The 16,887-nt window shown below is 37.7% G+C and overlaps 1 protein-coding gene across 2 annotated transcripts in view; it reads left to right on the forward strand.

The window, feature by feature from the left end:
- USP7 (ubiquitin specific peptidase 7) overlaps nucleotides 1-16,887 on the forward strand; it is a 75,581-nt gene that overhangs the window by 36,703 nt on the left and 21,991 nt on the right. For both annotated transcript variants that reach the window (XM_040589042.1, XM_040589043.1), the window contains 9 exons: nucleotides 2,374-2,572; nucleotides 4,005-4,143; nucleotides 4,871-4,959; nucleotides 5,664-5,772; nucleotides 11,751-11,881; nucleotides 14,822-14,876; nucleotides 15,411-15,491; nucleotides 15,602-15,692; nucleotides 16,493-16,575. In XM_040589042.1, coding sequence (XP_040444976.1) covers nucleotides 2,374-2,572; nucleotides 4,005-4,143; nucleotides 4,871-4,959; nucleotides 5,664-5,772; nucleotides 11,751-11,881; nucleotides 14,822-14,876; nucleotides 15,411-15,491; nucleotides 15,602-15,692; nucleotides 16,493-16,575 — 977 coding nt within the window. The remainder of the gene's footprint in view (nucleotides 1-2,373; nucleotides 2,573-4,004; nucleotides 4,144-4,870; nucleotides 4,960-5,663; nucleotides 5,773-11,750; nucleotides 11,882-14,821; nucleotides 14,877-15,410; nucleotides 15,492-15,601; nucleotides 15,693-16,492; nucleotides 16,576-16,887) is intronic.

Raw genomic sequence — 16,887 nt, forward strand, 5'->3', positions numbered from 1 at the left:
TAATATAATTCATGTTTTGATCAATTACACTTACTAAAAATATGGGCTTTCTGGAGTGAAAGGAAGATTGTTATTTTGAGGGGTTGTGTTTTGCATTTTTAAAGAAAATTCTATTTTAGGGTTGACCTCTGTTATGAGGTTGCATTTTTATGGAATAGTTACTAGTGATTGCTCAAATATTTTACTGAGAAGAGTACCCTTCCTTGGTGAGCTCTCATGCACAGGCTTTCCTGAAAAGAAATCAAGAAATATAGGGAAACTTTCTCTGAAGCATCTGCAGATGCTGTGTGGGCTGCCTTTTTTAGCTGACATGGTAGCAGCGCTGCTGCATCCTTTCACTGAAGTGCTCTGAAAGCTGCATCAAAGGAAGCAGAAAGCAAACGTGGTTGGCTCATTTTTTGTAGGCTTAGACTAAGCCCACGGGCTCGGTTTGTGATGGTGAATAGGGAGGCGCTCTGGAGCTGCTTTGAGATACGCGTGATGCAAGGCTGATATTAAATTGTTACCGGTGTTATGGATTTATTTTGATTCTGGCTGCAAATCAATTTTGAGAGCGTACAGCTCCTTTGGCTGCAACCTGTCTGACTCTTAGTCATAGAAGACCAGCTCTCTACTTTGTCAACAGGCAGTGAGTAACTAAAATGAGTAGGGAACAGTTTTTACCTACATTATAGACTACTGGTTAGCTATACTTACCTGTAGGGAAAAAGAGGAGAAAAAAATCCTTTGAACTCTTCCATTACCGTGGAAGCTGACAGCACAGGGTAACACGAAGGTCATTGCAGTTGTAGAGGAGAGGGGAAGCTGGTTACTGCTGTAGGACTATTACTTTCAAGAGATAATTGGGAATGCTTAGGCCTGTCAGGCCATACACAAATAAGATCAACTGTGTTGCCAAAATCAAGATCAGAAGTAGGACGACTGCTTGAAAAGAAAGCTGTTTTGCAAGGGAGAATGAAATCTGTCAAAGCTCCCTGGCAGTTGTGGACAAGACTTGTTAATTTTCTGTATCTTTACACTGTTGCGTGTTGTAGACCAGAGAGTTTCATTTTTTTAAGTAAGGTAGCAATCAGGGCTCACCTGTTTCTAAAACAAATTAAAACATTCAACACTGTCTCTGCTGTTAAAAGCTTTTTGAGTGAACGACTGCTTTGCATGTACAGAAATAATACATTTGTTGTATACTGTGCACCTTGTCACATAATTTCATGATCCAGTTTCTGGCTTGGTGGTGGTGTACCCCAGTGCTTTTGGTTTCAGCTGTCACTGCACATGTGACATACCTGCTTTGGTTCTGCATCGCCCCTGAGCGCTATGAGAACAGCGGTCTGACCGTGGGTGCTGCCCTGTGTGCTCCTCGAACCTCCTTACACCCAGTAGCAAATCTGTCCGTGTTAAACAGGTGTTAAGCTGGAACCATGGAAAAGGAGAGGAGTGTCTTGCTCGCGCTCTGTACTTCATCCCCACCCTGTAAAATTATTGGGATAAGTTGCAGGTTTTTCCTCCCTGTATGCAACATGAGGCATGTCACAATAGAGAGAGCCCAGCCTTGTGCCTTCCTGAAGCTGTCACAGTCTCCGGCACCCTGATATAGCTTTGTGCAACAGAAGCAGAACAGATTGTGGTATATGAAGAACTGGGGATGTGGGAAGAAGGCAAAATTAGTTTAATTGTGTGTATCAAAATAAGTTATTATAAAAAAACCCCAAGAAGTATCTCATTTAACTTTGTTTTAGATCACTAAAAATCTTTAAAAATTGTCACATACCACAAAAAATGCAAGACCCTTCTCGTGAGCTATTATTCAGCAAACTGGTATATGAGATTTTAAAAAAATGCACTATCTGACCAGTGGGGTTCATCTGTTTTGAAAAGATATTGTTGCAAGCAGAAAACAACTGAACAGTGACTTGGTATCAATAGGACAGTTGAAGAGATTGTTGAAATCTTTGCACGTCTTGGTTCATGCAAGGAGCTGACTTAAACTGGGCTGTGAAGACACTACACAACAAGAGGAGTTAGAGTGGGTTGTGTTTTATGTTGTAAATTGATGTCTCTGTCTTGCTGTACCTGCTGCTTTAGAGGAAACTTGAGTGGTAGCAAATTCTATTGCTAAAAAGAAAATAATGTACAAAAGGAATGCATCTTTCAGTGCTCTGTTTTCCTGGATGGTGTTGCAGTGTTTTTTTAAAGTTGAAAAAATTGAAACTTCAGTTGCTAAGGAGTTCAGTGCCTCTCAGGGTTTGGGGTTCTTTTTGTTGCTTCCAGTATCCCACTACATAAAACATGCTCACGTTGCATGATTTTTGAAGATGATGTTTTGGAGTTAGGGACATGAGGTTTTTCAAATAATTTTGTGTGTATGTGTTACAGATACAAGTTGGCGGTCAGAAGCAACATTTCAGTTTACAGTTGAACGCTTCAACAGATTGAGCGAGTCAGTTCTCAGTCCTCCCTGCTTTGTACGGAATTTGCCATGGAAGATCATGGTTATGCCACGACTCTACCCAGACAGACCACACCAAAAAAGCGTAGGATTCTTCCTTCAGTGCAATGCTGAATCTGATTCCACGTAAGACCCTTCTAATTATTGTACAAGTCCTTATTTGATACTAGTTATTCTGTATCGCACAAAGTACAAACATCTAAAAAAATTATTTTACCTAGCTTTTTCTGCAAGAGGAAAAAATTCTTGCAAGAGTTTGAGTCCCCCTTTCCCCACCACTTCTCTAAATCCCAAAGCATAAGAATAATCCTCTCCTTAGGACAAGCTAAAAGTAGCTTATGTAGCTACAAGTTTGTAGTAGAATTTAGATATCTATATTTCTGTTTGATTGCTGGGGGGAGGTCTTCGGCTGATGTTTTTCTTGGCATGGGAAAGGTTTTGGATTTATTTCAAATGGAAGCAGTGCTGGAGCTTCTCTAACTCTGCCCTCTAAAATCCTGCCCTGTAAAGCATTTGAGCAGGTATCTGCTTCCAGCTGGGGCAAAGTGGTGTACAAGGCAGTCGTCTGCTTAAGTGGAATTCATCCTTCATCAAGCGAGATACCAACATGTACATGCTCTTGGAGCCCTGCGTGCAAATGGAAATTGGCTGTCTTTGACCTTTTCTGTAAACAATACAGAAATTAAAAAAGAAATACAAATTTCTGGGGCATTACTGCAGCTTATCCAACTAGAGTGCAGACCCATCATAGGTATCCTTTCCAGTAGGGTAACTCCACACTTGCACCACATGTCACACAACTTGTAGTTGTAGGAAGTTGCTCTTTTCCATTATTTTTGTAACCTAAAAGGCAAGTGATTAGTGCAAAGGTAAAGAAGAAAGTTGCAAGTTTATTAACTAGTCACAGGAGAAGTGATTCACATGCAGGTAGTCTCAGAAAAAGGGTAACATGATCTTCAAAAGTATCAACCAAGGTGCAGCTGGTGGAGCTAAGCAAGCAGCAATGGCCCTGTATGAGGAGTGACAAGACCTTGTCTGAACTGATACTCAGTTTGATAGTCTTGCACAAGTGGGATGAATCTGAACATGAATGGTCATAAAAAGTGCTGCTGAGAAAACCAGGGTTGGAGAGTTTATCTTGTGGAGGGAGGGTAGAACTGCTGCCTCCTTTCTCTAGCCAAAGGCTGAGGTGCCACTCCAGCCACCAAGGCTACCTTTGAGTTTGCCTGTCCATCTGCATTGAAGTAGATAGAAACAGTTCGCCTCGGAGAGCAGTGGTTAGCTTCTTAAATGAGTTAGCTGTAATTGCCTGACAGTACTTTCTTCACAACACCGTTGCCCTAAGAAAATCTCCATTCCAGCTTCACAGTCATAATGTGGCTTCAGAAGGCCCTGAGGATTCATGCCCTCAATAGCAATTAACCAAATATTAACACCTAATAAGGAAAAAAAAAAAAAGATCCTTTACATGAAAGTAATGTACCAAAAATCCCTAACAAAAAAATTATTTTAATGAGTATAAAAACCTTCATTTTGAATGTTTCTTCTCTATTTATAGATCATGGTCTTGTCACGCACAAGCAGTTCTCAAGATAATAAACTACAAGGATGATGAAAAATCATTCAGTCGTCGTATTAGTCACTTATTCTTTCATAAGGAAAACGACTGGGGCTTTTCCAACTTCATGGCCTGGAGTGTAAGTAATTGGACGTTTATTAATCTGTTACTAAAGAGGAGCGGGTTTGAACTGGCACCCTGGAATAGCGAGATACCTATAGAAAAGGGTTATTTTCCAAGCTGTTTTTTCTGTCATTGCTGTAGATTCTTCTTCAATTTCTTATAAAGTCCTGTACTTAATTATTGTAGATTGCATTTACTTGCATTGTGATCCAAATATTCACGTATTATTTTCTGCATATCTGAATGTTTGCTTATTGTTTTCACTGCGTGATAGTCAATGTAATTCTGAAGCAAATAGATTTTCTTGCATTTCTATGTGTTCTTTGTATATGTGTAGAGATATTTAATGTCCTAATAATACTACTAAGGCTTCTTTTGAATTGAGACAGCTTTTAAAGTATTTTCAAAAGTTGGGCCCTTAATTTTTCACCTGTCTGAAATATTGTCTAGAAGAAGCAGAGCCTTTCATTACCGACTCTTACTATCCACCAAAAATAGAATTAGTACTGCAAAATCTTAAAAGCCAAGAACAAGTTTCCTGTATTGAGACATGAGGAAAAAAAATAGTGTATTAGGCTGAAAAACAGCTTTGTTGGTGTCCTTCAGTTTTTATTCTTCAGTTTAATTATTACTGATAGCTCAGCTGGAGCTCTCTCTAACTTGGAAATAAGAAAGTGATGCCTAACTGGATGCTTCTTGTTGCAAGCTCCAGTTTTCATGTTCATGTCATTCCTGTTGTACAGGAAGTTACTGATCCTGAAAAAGGCTTTATAGAAGAGGACAAAGTTACTTTTGAAGTCTATGTTCAAGCAGATGCTCCACATGGAGTGGCGTAAGTATCTGTTTAAAAAAAAAAATAATTTGAATTAATAATTCTAATGTTGATTGAGATTGTCAAAGTATTTTGTGTTAACATTTGTAGCTCTCATTAGACATTCTCACTTTGTCACTTTTAATTGATGAATTCTTAGGTGGCGGTATTTTTCATTAGTCAGATTTTTGTATAGGTTAAATTTCCATTTGCATTAGTCAGCATAATGCTGTGGAACTTTTAATTTCTGTATGAATTGATTAGTGATTTAACACCTCTGTAAATCTAATCTCAACGTTTCTGATCTTACAGCTGATAGCAGAGCCACCTGACTGTGTCTGAAACCTGTGTAGCTTGCCTTGGTTTACAGTTGTTTTAAAACTGCCTTATCAGAGTCATTCTACTTCATGTCACTTGTAAACAAAGCAGTCGTATGAAGTGCAGACTTGTCCTTAGAAGTGCAGACCTGGCTTCCAGTGCACTTTCATAATACATAATTTTTCTGCCATATAGAACATCTTCAAAATGAAAACATAACAGAATCACAAAGCATTTAATTGCGAAGACTGTTGTTACAGGCAGGCAGTAGTGAAGTGTAGTTTATTTAAACCTTAAGTAACACTGAAGAGTAGCTGATATCTACCAGCAGCGCTGCCTTAAAAAAAATACTCTCTATTATACTTAATACAGAACTATCTTGGTTTTAACAACTAACTGTTTTCTAGGTGGGATTCAAAGAAGCACACAGGATATGTTGGCTTAAAGAACCAGGGAGCAACTTGTTACATGAACAGTTTGTTACAGACTTTATTTTTCACAAATCAGCTACGAAAGGTAATTAATATAGGAAATAAAATCAGATTGCTATTTGAAATACCCAACGTGTTGTATTTATAAATGCTTCAAAACAGAGGTGTGTGTTCGTTTTGCTTCCTTCATCCTTTCAGAGAAGTTGTGAGTTACGTGGTGATGTGCATCCTTCTTTAGGCTATGTGCAGGAGGCTTCCTTTTAGGGTTTGTTGAACATAAGCTTTTGGGTTTTTGTGAAAGCAGAGTACCTGCTGAAGACCTAAGCGTAAAGGGTGTTTCTTAGACTGTAAAAGGATAAACTTGTATGACCTTTGTAATTCATTTGTTCCATCTTTTAATTTTTATTACACAGGTGAATTGCTGCTGTTATTATGATTAGCATCTTTGTAGTGATGGAAAGCATTATAATTTCAGTAGTTTAAACAATCTTATATTTGCTTCATTCATGTTTTTTATTTACTGTAGATGTTATTTCTTTGATGGAAGGAAGAACTGCTTTAAGTATCAGCTTAATAAATACCTCATCCAAACCCAGGATGAAAAACACTAGATCCATTTAGATACCATTTTAAAAGAGTGCAGTCGCCTTAATGATAGGATAAAACAGAAACGATGACTTGATATTGGAGGTGGCTATCTGGAAGGGGGGGATATACTTGGGAAAAATTGTAACTTAGCACTGTTTAGTTTATTGGCGTGTCCTTTGATTCTAATTCATCCTTTCATGCATTCCTGTCCTTATTGTGTGTCTCCTAGTGAAAATGTACTGTTCTGACTTATGCTTTCGCTTTTGTATGCTAGTTGTTACATTTCCATTAAGCTTTCTTTTCTACAAAACATCTCTTTAATGTAGCTGCTTTCCACTGTCTTAGCTTTTCCACCATCTTACCAGTATTTCTATCTCTGTGGCCTCTAAGTGTCCCAGTTGGGATTTCTTTTTTTTTCTCTTTTGCAACATGCTGCTTCCTCTGAAGCACTGCAGAAAGTAACACATCAAACTCCAGCAGACTGTACCAGTGCCACATACAAGAAATAAATACTTGACTTGTTTTCCATGATGCACCTGTTTCTTTTTTGCAAGAGGTATAAATTACTTAATCAGTTTATGATTTGTTATAATGCCTTTTTGCTCAGCACTCATAATGTTGCTGCATTTTATGTTTCTGGACAAACTTCACTTTGCTCTTGAAAGAAAAATGCATTTTTATAATAGCTCCATCTAATCCAATTGAGTAGTTCCTTTCAAGACTGTCTTGTAGTCAGTAAATCAATATGTACCATGAAGTAATCTTCTTCTGTGAAGAAGAAATTCTTTTTGTGATACAGATTTGTTTCAACTGAACGAATCTTTTCAGGCATTCCCCTGCATTTCTCCCCCAGCCCCCAAATAAATATTGGCTTTTAGGGAGTGTTATTATCTGGATAGTGACCATATGAGGAAGCTTGATTTACGAGCTGGTAACTGCAGCTTCCTTTATAGAAATGTTACTGGACGTCAGCTGAAATGCCTAATTCTTTGCTCATTCTTCAGGTTTTCAGAGCCCTACGAACACAACTGACTACAGCAGTAGTTTTAAACAGTTTTAATACTCGTTTGCCATTATTACGGATAGGGATGAATCGGTAGTTTTCTGGTCTGAAAGTATGAATTTCAACAACGTTTTTGTTTTCACTTTCAGCAAACATGTTCCTCTTAAAACCTACTAAAATGAAATATGTAGTATTCTCAATTTGCTCATCACCATTCTTTCTGTTAGTCCTCCTTCCTTAGAAGAAAGAATGATTTCTTTTGTTGTTCAGAGCTTTGTTAACAGGGAAGTTGCTGTTGGGAGTAGAGCTGGGAAAGCCAGGAACAACAGCAAAGGCAAGCACATAGCTATGGAAAGTCAGACTCTGGTGAGCGTGAGGACTGATGGAGAGGTCCATCATTCTCAGCTCTGTTTCCAGATGACAGATAGGAGGTTCTTGGGTATTTGAAATGAGACCTCCGTTTATTAGCAACCCAGGTGGCTTCAGCGGTAGGGAATAAAGCAAAGGAACTTTCTTTTCAGAGCATGTCTTTATTTGTCTGTGACTGCTAAATGCATGCTTAAATATAGTCCGCCCAGGCAAGGGACAGGTGTAGCTTCCCAAATGGGTCCAGGTTTGACCTTGGGACCATGTTACATGGTCATTAGCGCTGCCAGCCAGGCAGTACTTGTGGCTGCACGCAGCCCATTTTGAAACTTTCGTCACCTCCCTTGAAAAATTCCCCACAATTCATGACAACATTGCAGAATGTGTATAGAACTATACTAAAACCAGAAATACTGGTCCAGTACATTGCGATCTGGCTCTCCTTGTGTTATCCAATGTATTTTACCTTACCTTGGAATTTCATACACAGTATTTTCTTTCCTTCTTACTTTAAGCAGTGTGTTCAGGCTTATCTGTAGCATTCTTTTACGATGTAAATATCTTGATTTTTTTTCTCATATCTCTTTGTCTTTTGCTTATAGCCATTGCCTATACATGTCCCTATCACTCTTCTGTGTTTGTTTCCTGAGGGAATTTCTCAAGTGTTAAATTAGAGATTCTGCTTTTTCCAAATGGATCCAAAAAAAAAAAAAAAAAAAAAATCCTCACTCCTTGATCCTGAGGTCCAGCTTTCAGAGTTTGGAATGGTAGGGCATAAAGATACAGGTTTGTAGAGGATCGTATTTGAAAAGTGATTTGTTTTAGCTTAGAGAAACACGTAAGCTTTGAGAAACGGGTTTTGATACTACTTGTATACGTAAAAAGAATGAAGAACCAAAGAATGACTATGTGTGAAATGTTTAGTTTGTAGGAACACATTTAGAATTCCAGAAGAAACAAAACTGGTGTTTTTATTCAATGGCAGCTGGAATGTAGTAATTATAAATAAATTGTAAATGATTATTTTAATATTACTTGAGAGATACAGGAAAAGAATTAATTGTCCAGATGGTATATGAGGAAACCAAATAGGAACTAAATGCAAAGGATCTGATTGTGATTATTTCAGTATTTTGAGCTCAATTTATACCTTTTTGATGGAAGAGTCAACCACTAGGTTGACTAGGTTGACCTGCTGTAGTATCATCTTGGTTTGTTATGAAGAATATTTAGCATTTCAGTATTTATTTTGTGAAAGTGTCAGCACTGTGTATATTTGTATTTTTTAATTATCTTTGTATCTTATTTGTTTAAACAAATAGCAAGTACTTTACTATATATTTGGTTTTTAAAAAGCATAAGATGTCAAAAACAATTAATAGTGGCTGATTATAGAGATTTGGAGGATCTGAGGCATGGTCATTCAACCGTTTCCTGTTTCTACCTTTAGCCAGTGAAGACCAGCTTTTAAAAGGGTTCATAAACCAGGGAGAGGTTAAGTTTACTCTGCGAGATGCTGGCTTGTTTTGATATTTTGAGCATCGTGCTCTAGTGGGAGGTGTCCCTTTCCATGGCAGGGGATTTGGGACTAGGGGATCTTTAAGGTCTCTTCCAACCCAAACCATTCTGTGATCCTATACTGTTCATATCTTAAAGCAAAAAATAACTTTGGCTTGTAAAACCAAAGATATATTTTTAGCTATTCATATTTGATTTGGAGTTTGCCCAGATCAGCATGGTTAACTGTAACTCTGCATTTGGATAATAAAAATAGAGAAGCAATTGAAAATAGATTTCTTTGTCAGCTTATTAGAATTGATTTGAAATTGTATGTTCCGATCTTAGGAAATGAATTCTCATAATCAGGATGGTCCAGCTTTACAATAGGATGTGTGGGGAGGTTGTGGGCTCCATTCCTGAACATGCTCAGAAGCCAGCTGGACATGACCCTGAGCAACTGGACCCGGCATAGAACTTGGTACCTTTGTGAGCAGGAGCAGAACTCAGAACCTACCGAGTTCTCTTCAGGCTAAATCACTATAAACGCTAAACTCCTAAAGCAATGCTTAGCTCATTAGAAAAGCTGCTGATGCAACTACAGGAGAAAATGCTATATTTTGTTTTCTTAATTTTTCCAGGCTAGCCAGGTAGTTACCCTGCTGGATTGGCAAAAACAATGGCATGAACAATTATTGAGTTTCAAAAGTTAAAACTTGTTGCTGATGATAAAATTGAAGATGCTGTTTTCTTCTATTTATGAAATTGAAAAAAGCAGTTTAAGCAAATTTTGAAATTAAAGCCAAGTTTTTGTTACCATTAGGGTGAGGCTGGACTGTTGTTTTTAAAATTACCCCAATGAAATAAGAGTTCTGTGGCTGTCGTTCAACAAAAAGTTGATGATAAATTCCAGCTAATTTCTGGCCGCGTTTTCGTTTTTATATGCAAAAGTACTACTGTATAACGATGTAGCTTGCAACTAAGTAGCAACATAACATTTGGAGGTTACTAGTGTTCAGTCACGATTCTGCTTTAGATTATCTCTTTTTATTGTTAAATTTGGGAAATTAAATTTAAAATCTAAAAGATAGTTATGTGAACTGTCATATTGCTTTACAGTTGCATACGTAACTAGTATTTTTCTGTCTGAATATAAGGGATTTGCTTCCTTTATGAAACTGATTGATACTTCAGTAACAAATTTTCTTTTATTTCATCTTATTACTGTAGCTATTCTGCAGATAGTTGCTTATTATATTATTCTTCAAAGTATTTATGTTGCTGTACATTTGAAAAATATTGTGGCTATTCAGAATTGGAATAGGAAACTGGCCTGCCAACTTAACAACTTTTTTTTTTTGCCTTTTTTCCCCCCTTCCTTTCTTTTTTGTCATTCCCTTGTGTTCTTTTTCTATCAGCTGTGTCTTTATCTAATGTCTGTCTCAACTGGTTCCCATCATATCTGGACTGAGCTTTCAGGTAGCAATAAATATGTTTCCCCAAGAATTCAGCTATGTACTGGAAGTACTAACCTTGTCCTGTATGGAGGGAACTGTAGTGCAGGCTAAGTTAGAGGTGCTGGACACCTCTGAGGTCTAGGCTGATGCAGAAACTGAGTGAGAACTACTGAGATCCAGTTCAGTGCTTCACTTGCAGAAATGTATCATCCCCTGTTGTTTTACAGGCAAAAATTCAGGTGGCAATTTTTCTGTTTCTTAACAGTTTTTTTCATATGCTACTTAATATTGGAGTCTTCAGTTTTTCACATGTTGTTACCTAATCTCCTTCTGGAGTTGTCTTTTTCCTTTTTATGTTTATGCTTTCTAAATGAGCATCTCCCTGTAAATACCTTTACTTTGCTGTTGCCTTTCCCTAGATATATTGGTGTACACTTTTAAAGAAGTGAATCTCATTTCAGTGCCTATTGAACTCTCCTAATCCCTGTTTGGTCTATTTGTGTAATTTCTTTGTTCTCAATCCTTCCCAGATGAGTATAATCGGTGAATTGAATTGTAAGCTGTTTATTTGCTGGAGAGCAATGATGTTGGGTAGGAATGAATGTATTGGGGAATCTCGGCTTCCTCTGACATCCTTGTCCTCCGTGTGGACCATTTCTGTTTTCTTGCACTTGTTGCCCTTTATGGCTTCATGTGGTGGTTGTTTGGTTTTTTCCTCCACTGTAGGTGGCAATATTCACAGATAGCCAAGCTACAGCACAAACCTGAAGTTATTTTCAAAAGCCTATGGTATTGATCAGTGTATCAGGTCCTACTGTGACGATTGTCTAGACATGCCAGGTGTGATATGTTGTTCGAAGGTGTTGAATGCTTTAATAATGTGTTTACTTTTCTAAGGTGGAATAAGGGAACTGTTTAGATAAAATAACCATGAACGGAATCTGTTCACATCTTTCTAACCACTGTGCTAAAGAGTCGTTCCAGACAATTAATGTTTTTACAGTACAGTATGAGATCTTTTTTTTTCTTCAGACTCTTTTGGAATGATGATTAAATGGAATTATATGAAGGAAGTCACTGAAGAGGAAAGAATGCATTAATATGAGCAATAAACTTTTCCTTAGATACTAATTGAACTAAATGCCTTTCCAGGCTGTTTACATGATGCCCACAGAAGGAGATGATTCATCCAAAAGTGTTCCTTTAGCATTGCAAAGAGTGTTTTATGAGCTGCAACATAGTGACAAACCAGTTGGAACTAAGAAGTTAACAAAATCTTTTGGGTAAGTTTCAGAAATTTGGACTATTTATCAGGCTGTTACAAGTTCCGTAAAGCTTTTAAAAAAGTTTTAAGTCAGGCTTTCTTTAGAGAGGTGCAGAGAAGTGTTAATACAGCGTTATGATAATTGCTAAATTTTCTTAGTTTACTTGATTTTTACTTAGATTTTTATTTGTTGTCAGTACTAAAGACGGCTGATCCTTAAGTCAGATTTTTCGGGGGGTGGGGGTTGGGTGGGAAGTGGTATGCAGTCAAGCACAGCTGTTAGTAGCAGTGATATAATTTACTTGTCACCTGAAAGTTGTGTGATGTATTTCACTTAAGTAAAATTCAGGACAAAATATGTTGTTGAAACATTGCAGTTCATGTATTGTTAATGTATTTTTAAAAATTTAAATATGTTTTAAATGTAGAGGAATAGCAGTAATTGGCATTTCCATATTGTTAGTTCTGGGTTGATGACTTAACAACATTTTCTCATGGCATATCAAAGATGCATGTATTTTTGCCTATGCAGAATTTAGAAGCATTTAATGCTGTATGCTGTTTCATGATTTAAAGCTTAAGAGGAGTATCTGTTGCATGCATTAAAGGTGTTGGAGCACACACGTAAAGTAATAATTTGCATCTTCCTCATTCTAGCACCATCTTTTCTTCCATAAAACATCTACAAAAAGGCTTGCTTTTTATTTTCATTTTTGCCCGGTATCCAGTTCACTGCTTGGTTTTTTTCCAGTCTGGTGGTACTTCTTGTGAGATGGTGTTTCAAGGTGTAACTTTAAATTGGGAATATCTAGACATAGAATTATACAATATAGCTCAATTTAGGGTGTTGATGTTTTTTGGGGGGATTGCTTTTTTGTTTTGGGTTTTTTGTTTCTTTGGGTTTTTTTACTAGCTTGATGTTTCAGTTGCGCACAAGTTAGGACAGAAGATTAAGGTTAGCTTCACCTTTACAAGCCTCCTTTTTGCATGTCCTGAAAGCATGGAGTAAGATTTTAGCAAAAACTGTCCTAAAACATTTTGTTTTGCATTACAGTGTGACAAAGTATTTATAAACTAGTCTTGTTTAGTAATATTGGCAAGGCATTTTTTAATTTAAAAACAGATTAAGAAGTTTGTATCATCTTTTTCACATAGCTGTCCTAGTGTCCATCCCACATCTTCTGCTAAAGCCTTTAGTAGTGCTCTGTCCTGATAAGACTCTTTGTAAACTTGGTCTTTGTAACCTTTTGGGGAATTTTAAAATGAAATCGGTAACCTCAGTGTTGTATGTTTATCTGGTCATACCCTCTTTCTACTAGCACACTGTATATTTAGTTTATCAGTGCTACTGCTATCCTGTCACACTGGAAAGACTTGCTGATACCATAAATATTTCATCCTGAGTTAAGATCCCAGCTGTGTCATCTTTCGTAGCATGGAGAGACCTTTCCTGAGGGTGTTGCAGATGCTTAATTTTGTGTCCGAGAGCAAGGTTTTAAGAATGTGTTCATGCCTGCCTTCATTCTTGGGAAGGAATTTTTGAATGTGTTTGAAGATTCCTCGCCCCCCCCCCTCCAAAATTAGAGGGGGGTTTCTGACCCTGTGAGATCTGCTTAGGTGCTGTGTAGAGTGTAGCTTTTTACTGGGTATTGTGAGTTTCGAAGTTTGGCTTCTTACAGTGTAAAGTGATGCTACTGTTAGAAGGAGCCCTTTTTTATCTTAATATTGGTATGTAACCTTTTTCCTTGATTTTGTCCTTTAAGCTGGCTAGTGTTTAAAGCCTAGGGAGTCAGGAGGTTACTTTGCATTCTTAATTATCCAACAGGTCACTTCTTGCAGCTTGTTTAAGTGTGGACACCCCCCCCCCCCCCCCCCAGTTGTTTTGGCACACTGTTGGGAGTAGTATGCTGCCGTGTGACAGTGGCAGTGAGTCCCTGAGAGGAGTGGGAGGAGGAGATAAGGTTGTCATTGCTTCTGATCACCCCTTGTGGCTTCAAGGGCCAGGGTTGAACCTCATGCTGAAGCTACAGCCTACAGTAAATGCAGCTTATTTCATACAGCTGCGAGAGATGGCTGTTAGAAAAAGAGTTGTTAGAGACTTAAAAAGCATTCTTGAGTTTAAGGTAGAGTTCATAGAAGAAAGTAGTTCATGCCGAAACTAAAAGCACTTTATGCTGCTTTTTTTATTGAAGGCAGTAGTGCTGAACACCCTTGTTGCAGTGTGCCACATTGGCACGAGGCATTTAGAGACTTGCTCTCGCCCCTCCTTCACATGAGTGTGTTTACACATGGGCAGTTCAGGAAGCTGGATGGATCCTAGGAGTTTCTCTGTGTCCAGGATTAACTATTTAGATGAGCACAAAGGAGCCAGTATTTCCTATAAATCCATTTACTTCCTTTCATGTGCTGAAATAATCCCTGATCACTACTTGACTGCACCTGAAGGGCCCTCAGAAGAGGCAGCTAGAAGCATACTGCGGAAACGATTCTGACAGCACTGAATTGCTCCCAGGGCTTTTTTCTTAAGAGCTTTTTATAGGGGGATGGGGTTTGGTGGTTTTGTGTTTTTGTTTTTGTTGGGTTTTTTTTTGGTTTTTTGGGGTTTTTTTTTGACATGAACTGAGACTAGGTTGTAGACTGGAAGATTTCGTCTGCTAGCCACAGCCTGGCCCTGGCCTCTCTGGCTGCCTTCCCAGTCCCCACACCCAGATCCACAAAGAGAGAAGGCAGGTGGGCACAGAACGGCTGCCAAAATGTCCCACAAGTTCACTGTCCCTTCTTCCTAATAAGTAAATGCTACAGAACTGAAAAAACCTGTGCATCAGCCAGTACTAAATCTCAAGTCTTTACATCTTGTTAGGTATTAAATTCTTGATCTGCAAAGAAATCACAAAAATGTCTTTTAAGCTGTAAGTTTTCTTCATACTACAGTGATTTTTATATTAATTTGCATTTAAAGGTGGGAAACTTTAGACAGCTTCATGCAACATGATGTCCAGGAATTGTGTCGAGTGGTATGTATTTACTATTTTTTACTGATCTCTGATGCATAATGTTGTCTCTTGATGTGGTGTAAATATAATAAAATTCAGTAACAGTCGTAGTAATATTGGTAGTAATTAATTTGAATTAGGTCTCTAAGACAGTTTTTGGCTTGGTGTATTTCTCTTTTTTTAAGAATGGCATTGTTTGTGCCCTTTTGCGGGTGAGGAATTTCTAAAGGATAGAGGAGGTTGAAAATAGATGGAATGTATGCTAGTGGTCCTTATATAGCCATGGAGAGAAATGCAGTTTTGAAGATGCAAATGCATTGTTACATTTATGAGGTTTTGCAGACTCGGAGGAATGTAGCTGGAGTAGTCCTCAGTGCAGTTTTTAGGGGGAAGAGGAGGGTTTAAAGGACTAGAAAGAAGATGCCAATATCAATAGACTAACAGTTTGTTTTTATGCAAGTGATTTAGGATTTAATCAGTGAAGTAGTCATCTGTGTGATGAATAAATTAAAAACCTGCAAGTTTACCCTTTGTAAAAACTGTATTTTCTTTCAGCTGCTTGATAATGTGGAAAATAAAATGAAAGGCACATGTGTAGAAGGCACTATTCCTAAACTGTTCAGAGGGAAAATGGTGGTATGTATTTCATCTGTTTGTTGGTTGGTTGGTTGGCTTTTTTTTTAAATAATTTAATTAAACTGTTACTTTTATACATTGAAATTCTGTGTTTTGGTTTCTGTTGACAGTCTTATATCCAATGCAAACACGTAGATTATCGATCTGAACGAATAGAAGACTATTATGACATCCAGCTAAGTATAAAGGGAAAGAAAAACAGTAAGTGATACATTGTGATACGCACCAGTCAAATACATCAGTGTGTAGGGCAACTTCAGTGCCTGTTGATTGCACATGGGTTTGTTGCTGCACAGCGCTTTGAAATATCCTTGCTTTAAGACACCTGATGGAAAACATTTTCTGCAGAAAATGTTTTAGGTTACATTATCTGTTTTCCCTTTCCTACTCCTTTGTCCCTAATTCTCTCACTGCTATCTTTTTGTAAAGATCTATGAATTTTAGGAGCTTTTCTGGTGTTGTAAAAGTGCATGCTGTGCCTTGGTGATAACAATAGTGTTGTGACAGTAGGTTATATTTATATATGAAGATGAACGTGGAGGAAACAGATTCTTAGTTAGACTTGACCCTAGTAATAAGCAACTAAAAAGAATGATCTAAATACAGCAGCGCAACAGTGGTCCCTTGTCATCAGTTTACCAAGTACTTGGCGTACAAGACACAAAAGAGGGATTGTAGCAGTCCGGCAAGCAGAATCATCTAGCTTGATACTTAAAAGTTGCAAAGTGAGAATAGGAGGTTTGGCAGACAGTTGTTAACTGTGGGATTTTAAAATCTGTTGATATTTTTATGTGTGCCTCAATTTGGTGGATTTCTTGACGTTCTTAAGCAATATAAAACTTCAAAATAAAGGCAGAGATATTTAAACGCAAACTCTCCTACTCTCATGTCTTAATATGCTGTTTGATTAATACATTTTTAAGCCCTCAGGCCTAGAGTAAACTTACTTTTTTTTTTTCCTTACTCCTTCCCTACAAATCCCAAATCTTTTTTTAATTTAGTTTTTGAGTCCTTCATAGACTACGTTGCAGTGGAACAGTTGGATGGTGATAACAAGTACGATGCAGGAGAACATGGCTTGCAGGTATTTTTATAATTGGCTTTTAAATTTTATTTCTGTGTCCTTGATGAAAAACGTTTAAGCCATAATAGTCAGAAAATGTTGCAAACCCCATTCCAGGTTATATCAGCTGATTTTGGTCATTTTTCTCCTCAGACAATCTTTTTACATAGCTCCTCTTAATTGCCGCTAGGTCTCTTAAGATGGAGCTTGGATTTTAAAACAATCTAAAGGGCACTGAGTTTTACTTTTATACCTGTAAGTGTTTTAGTGACTGGAATGGTTAACTTGTCCACTTCTCAAGACTGAGAAGTTCTTCCTCCAGGAGTAGTCTGT

This window comes from Falco naumanni, chromosome 4 (genome assembly GCF_017639655.2).
Source record: "Falco naumanni isolate bFalNau1 chromosome 4, bFalNau1.pat, whole genome shotgun sequence".
Classification (NCBI taxonomy): Eukaryota; Metazoa; Chordata; class Aves; order Falconiformes; family Falconidae; genus Falco; species Falco naumanni.